This window comes from Salvelinus fontinalis, chromosome 4, assembly GCF_029448725.1.
Source record: "Salvelinus fontinalis isolate EN_2023a chromosome 4, ASM2944872v1, whole genome shotgun sequence".
NCBI lineage: Eukaryota > Metazoa > Chordata > Actinopteri > Salmoniformes > Salmonidae > Salvelinus > Salvelinus fontinalis.
The window spans coordinates 7786488-7802703 of record NC_074668.1 but is presented as its reverse complement, the minus strand read 5'-3'; the positions used below and the strand labels follow the sequence as shown (position 1 = coordinate 7802703).

At 43.1% G+C, this 16216-nt stretch overlaps 2 protein-coding genes across 2 annotated transcripts in view; one reads left to right on the top strand and one right to left on the bottom strand.

Moving 5' to 3' along the window:
* The window catches only part of fbp2 (fructose-1,6-bisphosphatase 2), a 61448-nt gene extending 54891 nt beyond the window's left edge, over window positions 1-6557 (bottom strand). Inside the window, exon 1 of the mRNA XM_055918668.1 lies at window positions 6470-6557. The gene's annotated coding sequence lies outside the window, so the exon portion shown is untranslated. The remainder of the gene's footprint in view (window positions 1-6469) is intronic.
* A 49-nt stretch (window positions 6558-6606) lies between these two features.
* LOC129853029 (doublesex- and mab-3-related transcription factor 1-like) overlaps window positions 6607-16216 on the top strand; it is a 99321-nt gene continuing 89711 nt past the window's right edge. The window contains exons 1-2 of the mRNA XM_055918667.1: window positions 6607-6822; window positions 8707-8887. Coding sequence (XP_055774642.1) covers window positions 6607-6822; window positions 8707-8887 — 397 coding nt within the window. The remainder of the gene's footprint in view (window positions 6823-8706; window positions 8888-16216) is intronic.

Genomic DNA, 16216 nt, shown 5'->3' with positions numbered 1-16216 from the left:
TGGATGGGGGGTGCGCCCTCTGCTGTTTCCTGAAGTCCACGATCATCTCCTTTCTTTTGTTGAAGTTGATTAGAACAGTAAAGTTTTTTGTTGTTGTCAAACCTGTGGTATATGGTCTGATATACCACGGCTTTCAGCCAATCTGCATTCATGGCTCCAACCAGGTCTATAATTGTAAATAAATCCCCTTTACGCATGTGCGTAACTATAGATAAATCCGACAGGAGAGTTTGATGAGTTTGTTGTTCAGAGATCTCGAAATCCCTGACCAAGAAACACTTGGATGAACATGAAAAAACAAAAGTTGAGCTATTTTCTGGCTCCCGAGTGGCACCGCGGTCTAAGGCACTGCATCTCAGTGCTAGAGGAGTCACTACAGACCCTGGTTCCATTCCAGGCTGTATCACAGCGGTCTAAGGCACTGCATCTCAGTGCTAGAGGCGTCACTACAGATCCTGGTTCTATTCCAGGCTGTATCACAGCGGTCTAAGGCACTGCATCTCAGTGCTTGAGGCGTCACTACAGACCCTGGTTCAATTCCATGCTATATCACAACCCGGCCGTGATTGGGAGTCCCATAGGGCAACGCACATTTGGCCCAGCATCGTCCGGGTCTGGGTTTGGCCGTTCCTAGGCCGTCATTTGGCCCAGCGTCGTCCGGGTCTGGGTTTGGCCGTTCCTAGGCCGTCATTTGGCCCAGCGTCGTCCGGGTCTGGGTTTGGCCGTTCCTAGGCCGTCATTTGGCCCAGCGTCGTCCGGGTCTGGGTTTGGCCGTTCCTAGGCCGTCATTTGGCCCAGCGTCGTCCGGGTCTGGGTTTGGCCGTTCCTAGGCCGTCATTGCACATCAGATTGTGTTCTTAACTGACTTGCCTCGTTAAATAAAAGGTACATGAAAAACATCTGGCAATTGTGCTGTTATTCTGTGCCAGATATTAAGACTATAAACTGTTATAAACGTTTGTGAAATTGACTTGTCAATCTAATGCGTTCTAACACATGATCGGCAATTTCGATAGAGCTTTGATACTTTCCAATTTAATGAACTTAACATGTCCATAGTAACATAAGGCTACGGCAACAATACACTGAAGGTACAGGCTATTAATTACATTGGTTTGCCAGCTACACAAGTGGCACAAATTGATTTGCAATGACTCCCGTGATATCGTCATTTCAACATATTTATTGTATCAAATGGTAGCCTACAATGGCATATATATTAATAGGCTACTTGATGGCCAACAGATGCAAATGTATCATTCTTCCACATTTAATGTCAGTTTCATTGAGGATTTCCCCCATTTAAAAGAACCCCGTGAGTTGAGTTGATGGAATGAAACACAAAACTGTAAATAAACTATTGAGTGGTCAGTGGGCATCACCATTGCAAATGTAATTAACTAAATAGAATTACATTTAGGCTGCAATATGTTATGGCCAAGAGGGACCGTCCTGGTAGCCTACATAAGAAGAAGAGGGAAAAACTAATACAAATGATAGAATGGATTAAAAATCTAAGGATTGGATAAATAATCTGAGGGAAGGGATAAATAATCTGAGGGAATGGATAAATAATCTGAGGGAATGGATAAATAATCTGAGGGAAGGGATAAATAATCTGAGGGAATGGATACATCTGAGGGAATAGATAAATAATCTGAGGGAAGGGATAAATAATCTGAGGGAATGGATAAATAATCTGAGGGAATGGATAAATAATCTGAGGGAATGGATAAATAATCTGAGGGAATGGATAAATAATCTGAGGGACTGGATACATCTGAGGGAATAGATAAATAATCTGAGGGAAGGGATAAATAATCTGAGGGAAGGGATAAATAATCTGAGGGAATAGATAAATAATCTGAGGGAATGGATAAATAATCTGAGGGAATGGATAAATAATCTGAGGGAATGGATAAATAATCTGAGGGAATGGATAAATAATCTGAGGGAATGGATAAATAATCTGAGGGAATGGATAAATAATCTGAGGGAATGGATAAATAATCTGAGGGAAGGGATAAATAATCTGAGGGACTGGATAAATAATCTGAGGGACTGGATAAATAATCTGAGGGAATGGATAAATAATCTGAGGGAATGGATAAATAATCTGAGGAATGGATAAATAATCTGAGGGAATGGATAAATAATCTGAGGGAATGGATAAATAATCTGAGGGAATGGATAAATAATCTGAGGGAATGGATAAATCTGAGGGAAGGGATAAATAATCTGAGGGAATGGATAAAAAAACAGAGGGAATAGCTGATTTATTTTCTCCACCATGACCCTTAAGGGGCGCTGTAGGGCTGCAGATTCCAATCCCAGTTTTAGCTGGAACCTCTTCTTAAGGATGCGGGGTAAAAATCATATACAAACTAACAAAAAATAAACTTTAACTAAACAAAATAAACCTGCTTTAATATTCAATTCTCAAATTCTAATCGGGACATTTTCTGGCGTCAGTAGTCCTTGCAGTGGTTCTACCGTGAAGTCTTGGAGGCTACAGATTTAATAATGTCCAGCTTCATGGACTTCTTCAACACACTTGTGCTGTACAATGAACTACTGTGGTTATAAATGGCTAAAAACATCCTCCTTCTTCACAATAAGTGTATCCAGATCACTCGATTGACCTAAAACATTTACAACTGGTTGCGGTGCATCGGCCTCCATATCTTCTTCAGCCCTGTGGCCTCTTGCCCCTTCAACATCTCCACACCGCCTCCACATAGGAGATCTGCTGTACAGCCCTGATCAATACAGGTTACTTCTGACGTGGACGAATTTAGGTTAGAGCGTTGGGCCAGTAACCAGCAGGTAGCCTAGTGGTTAGAGGCAGGTAGCCTAGTGGTTAGAGCGTTGGGCCAGTTACCAGCAGGTAGGTTAGAGCGTTGGGCCAGTAACCAGCAAGTAGCCTAGTGGTTAGAGGCAGGTAGCCTAGTGGTTAGAGGCAGGTAGCCTAGTGGTTAGAGCATTGGGCCAGTAACCAGCAGGTAGGTTAGAGCGTTGGGCCAGTAACCAGCAGGTAGCCTAGTGGTTAGAGCGTTGGGCCAGTAACCAGCAGGTAGCCTAGTGGTTAGAGGCAGGTAGCCTAGTGGTTAGAGGCAGGTAGCCTAGTGGTTAGAGGCAGGTAGCCTAGTGGTTAGAGGCAGGTAGCCTAGTGGTTAGAGGCAGGTAGCCTAGTGGTTAGAGGCAGGTAGCCTAGTGGTTAGAGGCAGGTAGCCTAGTGGTTAGAGCGTTGGGCCAGTAACCAGCAGGTAGCCTAGTGGTTAGAGGCAGGTAGCCTAGCGGTTAGGGGCAGGTAGCCTAGTGGTTAGAGGCAGGTAGCCTGGTGGTTAGAGCGTTGGGCCAGTTACCAGCAGGTAGGTTAGAGCGTTGGGCCAGTAACCAGCAAGTAGCCTAGTGGTTAGAGGCAGGTAGCCTAGTGGTTAGAGGCAGGTAGCCTAGTGGTTAGAGGCAGGTAGCCTAGTGGTTAGAGCATTGGGCCAGTAACCAGCAGGTAGGTTAGAGCGTTGGGCCAGTAACCAGCAGGTAGCCTAGTGGTTAGAGCGTTGGGCCAGTAACCAGCAGGTAGCCTAGTGGTTAGAGGCAGGTAGCCTAGTGGTTAGAGGCAGGTAGCCTAGTGGTTAGAGGCAGGTAGCCTAGTGGTTAGAGGCAGGTAGCCTAGTGGTTAGAGGCAGGTAGCCTAGTGGTTAGAGGCAGGTAGCCTAGTGGTTAGAGGCAGGTAGCCTAGTGGTTAGAGCGTTGGGCCAGTAACCAGCAGGTAGCCTAGTGGTTAGAGGCAGGTAGCCTAGCGGTTAGGGGCAGGTAGCCTAGTGGTTAGAGGCAGGTAGCCTAGTGGTTAGAGCGTTGGGCCAGTTACCAGCAGGTAGCCTAGTGGTTAGAGGCAGGTAGCCTAGTGGTTAGAGGCAGGTAGCCTAGTGGTTAGAGGCAGGTAGTCTAGTGGTTAGAGCGTTGGGCCAGTAACCAGCAGGTAGGTTAGAGCGTTGGGCCAGTAACCAGCAGGTAGCCTAGTGGTTAGAGGCAGGTAGCCTAGTGGTTAGAGGCAGGTAACCTAGTGGTTAGAGGCAGGTAGCCTAGTGGTTAGAGGCAGGTAGCCTAGTGGTTAGAGGCAGGTAACCTAGTGGTTAGAGGCAGGTAGCCTAGTGGTTAGAGGCAGGTAGCCTAGTGGTTAGAGCGTTGGGCCAGTAACCAGCAGGTAGCCTAGTGGTTAGAGGCAGGTAACCTAGTGGTTAGAGGCAGGTAACCTAGTGGTTAGAGGCAGGTAGCCTAGTGGTTAGAGGCAGGTAGCCTAGTGGTTAGAGGAAGGTAGCCTAGTGGTTGGAGCGTTGGGCCAGTAACCGGAAGGTTGCTGGATCGAATCCCAGACCTGACAAGGTAAACATCTGTCGTTCTGCCCCTGAACAAGCAGTTAACCCACTGTTCCCCGCTAGGCCGTCAGTGTAAAGAAGAATTTGTTCTTAACTGACTTGTCTGGTTAAAAAAAGGTTAAATATTTTTTTTTAAATTCAGGTAGAGTCTCCTCAAACAACATTAATATCAACAGGCTTTTCTCCTTCCTTCCCGTTACCATACGGGTCAGGTGACGTGCACTGACTAGTCCTGGGATTTTCTGACTGGGGGACTCATCATCTATATCCAAGAAGACTCCAGCTGTAACTCTTTTGGCAGGCACCCTGCTCCAAGATCAATACAGGTTACTTCTGACGTGGACTTATTTAGCCAGATCAATACAAGTTACTTCTGACGTGGACTTATTTAGCCAGATCAATACAGGTTACTTCTGACGTGGACTTATTTAGCCAGATCAATACAAGTTACTTCTGACGTGGACTTATTTAGCCAGATCAATACAAGTTACTTCTGACGTGGACTTATTTAGCCAGATCAATACAGGTTACTTCTGACGTGGACTTATTTAGCCAGATCAATACAGGTTACTTCTGACGTGGACTTATTTAGCCAGATCAATACAGGTTACTTCTGACGTGGATGAATTTAGCCAGATCAATACAGGTTACTTCTGACGTGGATGAATTTAGCCAGATCAATACAGGTTACTTCTGACGTGGATGAATTCAGCCAGATCAATACAGGTTACTTCTGACGTGGATGAATTTAGCCAGATCAATACAGGTTACTTCTGACGTGGATGAATTTAGCCAGATCAATACAGGTTACTTCTGACGTGGATGAATTTAGCCAGATCAATACAGGTTACTTCTGACGTGGATTAATTCAGCCAGATCAATACAGGTTACTTCTGACGTGGATGAATTTAGCCAGATCAATACAGGTTACTTCTGACGTGGATTAATTTAGCCAGATCAATACAGGTTACTTCTGACGTGGATTAATTTAGCCAGATCAATACAGGTTACTTCTGACGTGGATTAATTCAGCCAGATCAATACAGGTTACTTCTGACGTGGATGAATTTAGCCAGATCAATACAGGTTACTTCTGACGTGGATTAATTTAGCCAGATCAATACAGGTTACTTCTGACGTGGATTAATTTAGCCAGATCAATACAGGTTACTTCTGACGTGGATTAATTCAGCCAGATCAGGTGCAGCTTCTTCTGTTCTTCATCCAATGAACCAAAACAAGGCTGCCTCTAGATTGAATCCACTCTTCTCTTCACAGTCACTGATAGTACAAATGGATCTCCCAAAATGAACCCCAAACAAATGCAGTCCAACAAGAAATGCAAGAAATACATTAGTCCACAGAGTTTCAAATGGAATATGTCCGAGCCCAGTGTGTTTACTGGGTACAGTATGTCACCGGACCCTAACCCGCTTTGGTGCGCTCTGCCAACTGTTTGTTTGCCAAATGTGTTAAACTGAATCACTCTGCTGAAAAAATAACATTACTCCGATTGGAATAATTGTATTGTATTATATGCAATGGGTGCATGGCTCACAAACACTATGCACATGTCTATATACTGTAGATTGGTGTCTATTAGTTGAGTAGCATTTAGATAACATATATAATCAGATTTCAACCAAAACCCAGACATTCCCCAAAATAAGACGCCAGAAAGACGTCATGAAAAATATATCTTAATCTGTTTGTGATCTGGTTAGATGTTCCGATCAGATTTCAACCAGAAAAATAGCTATTGATCACTGTCGTATGCCCACTGGGTGGCGTTCAGAGGGCTTTGCAAGGCCACATTTGACAGACCTGGCCCTGTTGCCTACATTAACTCTGAGGGTTAAAACGACTTCATCTGGTCAGCGAGTGGGTCGAGGAGAGGAGGGCCCGCCAGCACTGGGCTGGGTCGGGCTAGCCATCACCCCCCCTACGGCCTGGAATGCTGAGTTTGATCTGGGCCAAACTGTCCACGGTGACGTTGGAGGGTGAGAGTACACGTGGGACAGTAACCTTGTAGGTTCTCAATATTGCTTCAACTTCTCGCGACATTAAAAACTTCAATAAGATAAACTCACCGTCCTAGTTGTCACTTGTGTCGCGAGAGAAGAGCCGTTGGTCGCCGAGCATCAGTTTTTTTAGCTGAAGATTTTCCTGCAACCGGCCAGAAGCCACTGTCACCATCACCACTAGCTACCACTCTACCACCGCCACAATGAGCGACGACGAGCAGACCAAGCTGCTGGAGTGTGCCGGTCCCATGTCCGCGTCGCCCGGGAAGAAACCCCCGCGGATGCCCAAGTGCTCCCGGTGCAGGAACCACGGCTACGTGTCGCCGCTGAAGGGACACAAGCGCTTCTGCAACTGGAGAGACTGCCAGTGCCAGAAATGCAAACTGATCGCGGAGCGGCAGAGAGTAATGGCGGCCCAGGTAGGGAACTACTGTAGTTTGCAATAGTGCATTGTGGCAAACACATTTAGCAGTGCATTGTATTCGGTTCTTTCGATTAAGCTATGCATTGTGTTTTTTTCACAGTAAATGTAAATACTGCTGTTTTGCAATTATATGTATAAGTGGATTGTGCATTGTGCTGTGTGGAACTAGCTAACGTTAGCTAGTTAACGTTAGCAATCATTTATTAGCTACAGTTTTGCAGCTGTGGTTTTCAAATGGTCTGTCAGATTTGTTTCCTTTTCATCCTACAGTTGTTTGTTTATGTTCCGTATATTTACACAGTTTATCACAACTAAGTCATTTGATTAGATAACTGGATACATTGAATAGCTAGGTGGCTACAATCTGCTACAATGTGAATAGACCATCATGTTGGAGTTTCCCTCAGACAGCTAAATGTGAAGACCAATACATAGCCTGAAGCATGGATGGAATCCAGGTTATTGAAATACGACATTAGAATAGTGCCAAATTCTACACTATCAATTTTGCTTTAAAGATATGCTGCTGTGTGCATGCATTATCATTTGTCAACTCTAATTTTACTACAAGGCGTTTTAATTTGGGCTACTTGTAACTTACTAAAACGGAAGTTTATGACGAACTCTGATGATCAGAGACCAGGCTTTGTGGAATTCAGCTCCAACTGTCTAATTCGGCCAAGGTCAATACTTTAGTCAGATAGGCTACATGTAGAATAGCCCAATCTGCTAGTAGTGGAAGATCCCTGTCTGTCAGTAAACCTTCTTCAGGCTATATGATTGTGAAACAATTAAATGTTTATACAGTTTGTAATGTCCAATTGTTTCCAAGTTCACTGACATGTAGTAATTCCTATATGTTCATGTGCAGGTGGATTTGGTGGACAAAGAGAGGAGCTAATATTAATTCAAAGCAGGCTGTGGTCAAAGTCAACCCAAAGATATTCTCCACATGCATTTTACATCAGGTCCACGAGTAGGCTGGGTGTGGGAACTGGCCAATGAGGTCCAGGAGCAGGCTTAATCTGGGTGTGGGAACTGGCCAATGAGGTCCAGGAGCAGGCTTAATCTGGGTGTGGGAACTGGCCAATGAGGTCCAGGAGCAGGCTGGGTGTGGGAACTGGCCAATGAGGTCCAGGAGCAGGCTGGGTGTGGGAACTGGCCAATGAGGTCCAGGAGCAGGCTGGGTGTGGGAACTGGCCAATGAGGTCCAGGAGCAGGCTGGGTGTGGGAACTGGCCAATGAGGTCCAGGAGTAGGCTGGGTGTGGGAACTGGCCAATGAGGTCCAGGAGCAGGCTGGGTGTGGGAACTGGCCAATGAGGTCCAGGAGCAGGCTGGGTGTGGGAACTGGCCAATGAGGTCCAGGAGCAGGCTGGGTGTGGGATCTGGCCAATGAGGTCCAGGAGTAGGCTGGGTGTGGGACCTGTCTGTCTGTCTGTCTGTCTGTCTGTCTGTCTGTCTGTCTGTCTGTCTGTCTGTGTCTACCTTCCTGCTTGTATGTCTGTCATGTCTCTATCCTTCCTCAATACAGTAACTAACTGTGTCTGTGTGTGTGTGTCTCTTTCTCTGTGTGTGTGTGTGTGTGTGTGCCTCTTTCTCTCTCTCTGTGTGTGTGTGCCTCTTTCTCTGTGTGTGTGTGTGTGTGTGTGTGTGTGCCCTTTCTCTGTGTGTGTGTGTGTGTGTGTGTGTGTGCCCTTTCTCTGTGTGTGTGTGTGCCTCTTTCTCTCTGTGTGTGTGTGCCTCTTTCTCTGTGTGTGTGTGTGTGTGTGTGCCTCTTTCTCTGTGTGTGTGTGCGCCTCTTTCTCTGTGTGTGTGTGTGTGTGTGTGTGTGCCTCTTTCTCTGTGTGTGTGTGCCTCTTTCTCTGTGTGTGTGTGCAGGTGGCTCTGCGACGGCAGCAGGCTCAAGAGGAGGAGATGGGGCTCTGTAGCCCAGCCACGCTGTCCAGTCAGGACGTTGTTGTGAAGAATGAGCCCACTGGAGACTGCCTGTCCTCGGTGTCTGGAGGACGATCACCTTCCTGTGGAAACATCTCTGCTGGTACCTCACCTTCTAATGCAGGTATATATGACACACATTCAATCCATGTGAATCAACCCACGTCCAAACATATTAGTGTTACTGATGTAAATCTGGTCCCGATGTTTATAACACGGTATATAACACGGTATAATATATTTATAACACGGACTACCTCAACTAATATCATCTGGTCCCTGTTTTAGCCACTAGTCCTTAGGACAAGTAGGACTGATTTGTTTACTTGTCTGAAAGCTCAAGTCTGGAACACCAGGGGCCAAATGGTGACTTCAAATTCAGTTGAATGATGCAAGGAACCACTTTACACAATACAATTATCATTATTATCATTATTATTATTATTATTACTATTATCATTAGTATAATAATGATAATAATAATAGTAATGATAATAATAATGATAAATATTATTATTATAATAATGATAGTAATAATGATAATAATAATGATAGTAATAATGATAATGATAATAATAATGATAGTAATAATGATAATGATAATAATAATGATAGTAATAATGATAATAATAATGATAGTAATAATGATAGTAATAATGATAATAATAATGATAGTAATAATGATAATAATAATGATAGTAATAATGATAATAATAATAATGATAGTAATACTGATAGTAATAATAATGATAGTAATAATGATAATAATAATAATGATAGTAATAATGATAATAATAATAATGATATTATGATATGATCATTATTATCATTATCATTATCATCATTTTTATTATCATTATTATTACTATTATTACTATCATTATTATTACTATCATTACTATCATTATTATCATTATCATCATTTTTATTATCATTATTATTACTATTATTACTATCATTATTATTACTATCTTTACTATCATTATTATCATTATCATCATTTTTATTATCATTATTATTACTATCATTATTATTATTATTATTACTATCATTACTATCATTATTTATTATCATTATCATTATTACTATCGTTATTATTATCATTATTACTATCATTATTACTATCATTATTACTATCATTATTATTACTATTATCGTTAATATTATTATTATTACTTCCATACAGAGAATCAGATGTAAATGCAGGCTCCCCTCTGCCTGTTGGTTTCTTTGCAGAGTCAAGCCTGTCTGAAAATAGAACACTGCCCCCTTAAGACTCTCCTGGAGGACGGCTGGCCTAAGAAATATTGCAATATTCCAATTACAACCAAATACTTGTTATGTCTTTATAAAATACTTTCCTACTTTAATGAATCAGGGATCAAATGGCTAAGGTTGGCTACCTCAAAGCAAGGTAACTAACTAACATGTTTATCTGCCTGGTAAGGCTAAAATATTCAGGTTTCACTGGAGATCTATTGCCAGCATTGGTAGTTCTTTGTGGTTTAGGCTATTCTAAGAATATTTGATTGTTGTCAGAATGACTTGGCCAATGTTGAATATCGGGGAATAACAGCTTTCCAACTGTGTCGGAGTTATTTCGCAGCTATTTGTTATAACTGGGCAAATAACCCACTAACTAGCAAGGAATATCAACAAATGTGCTATAACTGGGCAAATAACCCACTCACTAGCAAGGAATATCAACAAATAACCCACTAACTAGCAAGGAATATCAACAAATAACCCACTCACTAGCAAGGAATATCAACAAATGTGCTATGTTTTCGAGATGATAGTTTCCGGATTCGACCATATTAATGACCAACGGCTCGTATTTCTGTGTTATTATGTTATAATTAAGTCTATGATTTGATAGAGCAGTCTGATTGAGCGATGGTAGGCAGCAGCAGGCTCGTAAGCATTCATTCAAACAGCACTTTCCTGCGTTTTGCCAGAAGCTCTTCGCTGTGCTTCAAGCCTATCAACTCCTGAGATTAGGCTGGTGTAACCGATGTGAAATGGCTAGCTAGTTAGCGGGGTGTGCGCTAATAGCGTTTCAAACGTCACTCGCTCTGAGACTTGGAGTAGTTGTTCCCCTTGCGTTAGGGTTAGCGTTGGGGTTAGCATCTACCGAGGTTTAGTGTTAGCATGTATCTAGAGTTGGGGTTAGCATGTACCTAGGGTTATGGTTAGCATGTACCTAGGGTTAGGGTTAGCATGTACCTAGGGTTAGGGTTAGCATGTACCTAGGGTTAGGGTTAGAATTTACCTAGGGTTAGGGTTAGAATTTACCTAGGGTTAGTGTTAGCATGTATCTAGAGTTGTGTTTAGCATGTACCTAGAGTTAGGGTTAGCATGTATCTAGAGTTGGGTTTAGCATGTACCTAGGGTTAGTGTTAGCATGTATCTAGAGTTGGGTTTAGCATGTACCTAGGGTTAGTGTTAGCATGTATCTAGAGTTGGGTTTAGCATGTACCTAGGGTTAGGGTTAGCATATACCTAGGGTTAGTGTTAGCATGTATCTAGAGTTGGGTTTAGCATGAACAAAGTGTTAGGGGTAGCACGTATCTAGGGTTAGTGTTAGCATGTATCTAGAGTTGGGGTTAGCATGTACCTAGGGTTAGTGTTAGCATGTATCTAGAGTTAGGGTTAGCATGTACCTAGGGTTAGTGTTAGCATGTATCTAGAGTTGGGTTTAGCATATACCTAGGGTTAGTGTTAGCATGTATCTAGAGTTGGGTTTAGCATATACCTAGGGTTAGTGTTAGCATGTATCTAGAGTTGGGGTTAGCATATACCTAGGGTTAGTGTTAGCATGTATCTAGAGTTGGGTTTAGCATGAACAAAGTGTTAGGGGTAGCACGTATCTAGGGTTAGTGTTAGCATGTATCTAGAGTTGGGGTTAGCATGTACCTAGGGTTAGTGTTAGCATGTATCTAGAGTTGGGTTTAGCATATACCTAGGGTTAGTGTTAGCATGTATCTAGAGTTGGGGTTAGCATGTACCTAGGGTTAGGGTTAGCATGTACCTAGGGTTAGGGTTAGCATGTACCCAGGGTTAGTGTTAGCATGTATCTAGAGTTGGGGTTAGCATGTACCTAGGGTTAGTGTTAGCATGTATCTAGAGTTGGGTTTAGCATATACCTAGGGTTAGTGTTAGCATGTATCTAGAGTTGGGGTTAGCATGTACCTAGGGTTAGGGTTAGCATGTACCTAGGGTTAGGGTTAGCATGTACCCAGGGTTAGTGTAAGCATGTATCTAGAGTTGGGGTTAGCATGTACCTAGGGTTAGTGTTAGCATGTACCTAGGGTTAGGGTTAGCATGTACCTAGGGTTAGTGTTAGCATGTATCTAGAGTTGGGGTTAGCATGTACCTAGGGTTAGTGTTAGCATGTATCTAGAGTTGGGGTTAGCATGTACCTAGGGTTAGTGTTAGCATGTATCTAGAGTTGGGGTTAGCATGTACCTAGGGTTAGTGTTAGCATGTATCTAGAGTTGGGGTTAGCATGTACCTAGGGTTAGTGTTAGCATGTATCTAGAGTTGGGGTTAGCATGTACCTAGGGTTAGGGTTAGCATGTATCTAGAGTTGGGGTTAGCATGTACCTAGGGTTGGGGTTAACATGTACTTATCTATTTTTAATTTTAATTTAATTTCACCTTTATTTAACCAAGTTCTCATTTACAACTGCGACAAGGCCAAGATAAAGCAAAGCAGTGCGACACAAACAACAACACAGAGTTACACATGGAGTAAAACAAACATACAGTCAATAATACAGTAGAAAAAGTCTATATACAGTGTGTGCAAATGAGGTAAGATAAGGGAGGTAAGGCAATAAATAGGCCATAGTGGCGAGATAATTACAATTTAGCAATTAAACACTGGAGTGATAGATGTGCAGAAGATGTGAAAGTGGAGATCCTGGGGTGAAAAGGAGCAAAAACATTTTTTAAGTAAATAAATAACAGTATGGGGATGCGGTAGTTGGATGGGCTATTTACAGATGGGCTATGTACAGATGGGCTATGTACAGATGGGCTATTTACAGATGGGCTATTTACAGATGGGCTATTTACAGATGGGCTATATACAGATGGGCTATTTACAGATGGGATATTTACAGATGGGCTATTTACAGATGGGCTATGTACAGATGGGCTATGTACAGATGGGCTATTTACAGATGGGCTGTGTACAGATGGGCTGTGTACAGATGGGTTATTTACAGATGGGCTATTTACAGATGTCCTGGTACTATAGATGGGCTATTTACAGATGCAGATGGGCTATGTACAGGTGCAGATGGGCTATTTACAGGTGCAGATGGGCTATTTACAGGTGCAGATGGGCTATGTACAGGTGCAGATGGGCTATGTACAGGTGCAGATGGGCTATGTACAGGTGCAGATGGGCTATTTACAGGTGCAGGTGGGCTATGTACAGGTGCAGATGGGCTATGTACAGGTGCAGATGGGCTATGTACAGGTGCAGATGGGCTATGTACAGGTGCAGATGGGCTATTTACAGGTGCAGATAGGCTATGTACAGGTGCAGATGGGCTATGTACAGGTGCAGATGGACTATGTACAGGTGCAGATGGGCTATGTACAGGTGCAGATGGGCTATGTACAGGTGCAGATGGACTATTTACAGGTGCAGATGGGCTATTTACAGGTGCAGATGGGCTATGTACAGGTGCAGATGGGCTATGTACAGGTGCAGATGGGCTATGTACAGGTGCAGATGGACTATGTACAGTTGCAGATGGGCTATTTACAGCTGGTGCTTAAAATTAGTGAGGGAGATATGAGTCTCCAGCTTCAATTGATTTTTGCAATTCATTACTTAGTGTTAGCATGTACCAATGGTTGGGGTTAACATGTACCTAGGGTTAGGGTTAGTGTGTACCTGGGTCCTCACCCGTCATTAGAGTGTGTTCAACCCTTAAAACAACATAGGGTTATGTACCCAGTAAAATGGCACCAGTTCCAATGGCTGTGGAGGGGCATTTACGGAGTAGAGGACATCGAGCTAATACTGGCATTTCATCAGGAAGCCTAGTTGTCGCGGTGATTATGGAATGTTGGGCGTGTCAGCCTATGGTACTGATGTCCTGGTACTATTAGTATAGTCCTGGTGTCCTGGTACTATCAGTATAGTCCTGATGTCCTGGTACTGTCAGTATAGTCCTGGTACTATCAGTATAGTCCTGATGTCCTGGTACTATCAGTATAGTCCTGATGTCCTGGTACTATCAGTATAGTCCTGATGTCCTGGTACTATCAGTATAGTCCTGATGTCCTGGTACTGTCAGTATAGTCCTGATGTCCTGGTACTATCAGTATAGTCCTGATGTCCTGGTACTATCAGTATAGTCCTGGTACTATCAGTATATTCCTGATGTCCTGGTACTATCAGTATAGTCCTGATGTCCTGGTACTATCAGTATAGTCCTGATGTCCTGGTACTATCAGTATAGTCCTGATGTCCTGGTACTGTCAGTATAGTCCTGGTACTATCAGTATAGTCCTGATGTCCTGGTACTGTCTATAGTCCTGATGTCCTGGTACTATCAGTATAGTCCTGATGACCTGGTACTATCAGTATAGTCCTGGTACTATCAGTATAGTCCTGATGTCCTGGTACTATCAGTATAGTCCTGGTACTGTCAGTATAGTCCTGGTACTATCAGTATAGTCCTGATGTCCTGGTACTGTCTATAGTCCTGATGTCCTGGTACTATCAGTATAGTCCTGATGTCCTGGTACTATCAGTATAGTCCTGGTACTATCAGTATAGTCCTGGTACTATCAGTATAGTCCTGATGTCCTGGTACTGTCAGTATAGTCCTGATGTCCTGGTACTATCAGTATAGTCCTGATGACCTGGTACTATCAGTATAGTCCTGGTACTATCAGTATAGTCATGGTGTCCTGGTACTATCAGTATAGTCCTGGTACTATCAGTATAGTCCTGGTAGTGTCAGTATAGTCCTGATGTCCTGGTACTGTCAGTATAGTCCTGATGTCCTGGTACTATCAGTATAGTCCTGATGTCCTGGTACTGTCAGTATAGTCCTGATGTCTTGTTACTATCAGTATAGTCCTGGTACTGTCAGTATAGTCCTGGTACTATCAGTATAGTCTTGATGTCCTGGTACTGTCAGTATATCAGTATAGTCCTGATGTCCTGGTACTATCAGTATAGTCCTGATGTCCTGGTACTATCAGTATAGTCCTGATGTCCTGGTACTATCAGTATAGTCCTGATGTCCTGGTACTATCAGTATAGTCCTGGTACTGTCAGTATATTCCTGATGTCCTGGTACTATCAGTATAGTCCTGATGTCCTGGTACTATCAGTATAGTCCTGGTACTGTCAGTATTGTCCTGATGTCCTGGTACTATCAGTATAGTCCTGATGTCCTGGTACTATCAGTATAGTCCTGGTACTATCAGTATAGTCCTGGTACTTTCAGTATAGTCCTGATGTCCTGGTACTGTCAGTATAGTCCTTATGTCCTGGTACTATCAGTATAGTCCTGGTACTATCAGTATAGTCCTGATGTCCTGGTACTGTCAGTATAGAGTCCTGGTACTATCAGTATAGTCCTGATGTCCTGGTACTATCAGTATAGTCCTGATGTCCTGGTACTATCAGTATAGTCCTGATGTCCTGGTACTATCAGTATAGTCCTGATGTCCTGGTACTGTCAGTATAGAGTCCTGGTACTATCAGTATAGTCCTGATGTCCTGGTACTATCAGTATAGTCCTGATGTCCTGGTACTATCAGTATAGTCCTGATGTCCTGGTACTATCAGTATAGTCCTGATGTCCTGGTACTATCAGTATAGTCCTGGTACTGTCAGTATTGTCCTGATGTCCTGGTACTATCAGTATAGTCCTGATGTCCTGGTACTATCAGTATAGTCCTGATGTCCTGGTACTATCAGTATAGTCCTGGTACTGTCAGTATAGTCCTGATGTCCTGGTACTATCAGTATAGTCCTGATGTCCTGGTACTATCAGTATAGTCCTGGTACTGTCAGTATAGTCCTGATGTCCTGGTACTATCAGTATAGTCCTGATGTCCTGGTACTGTCAGTATAGTCCTGATGTCCTGGTACTATCAGTATAGTCCTGATGTCCTGGTACTATCAGTATAGTCCTGATGTCTTGGTACTATCAGTATAGTCCTGATGTCCTGGTACTGTCAGTATAGTCCTGGTACTATCAGTATAGTCCTGATGTCCTGGTACTGTCAGTATAGTCCTGATGTCCTGGTACTGTCAGTATAGTCCTGATGTCCTGGTACTGTCAGTATAGTCCTGATGTCCTGGTACTATCAGTATAGTCCTGGTACTGTCAGTATAGTCCTGATGTCCTGGTACTATCAGTATAGTCCTGGTACTATCAGTATAGTCCTGATGTCCTGGTACTATCAGTAT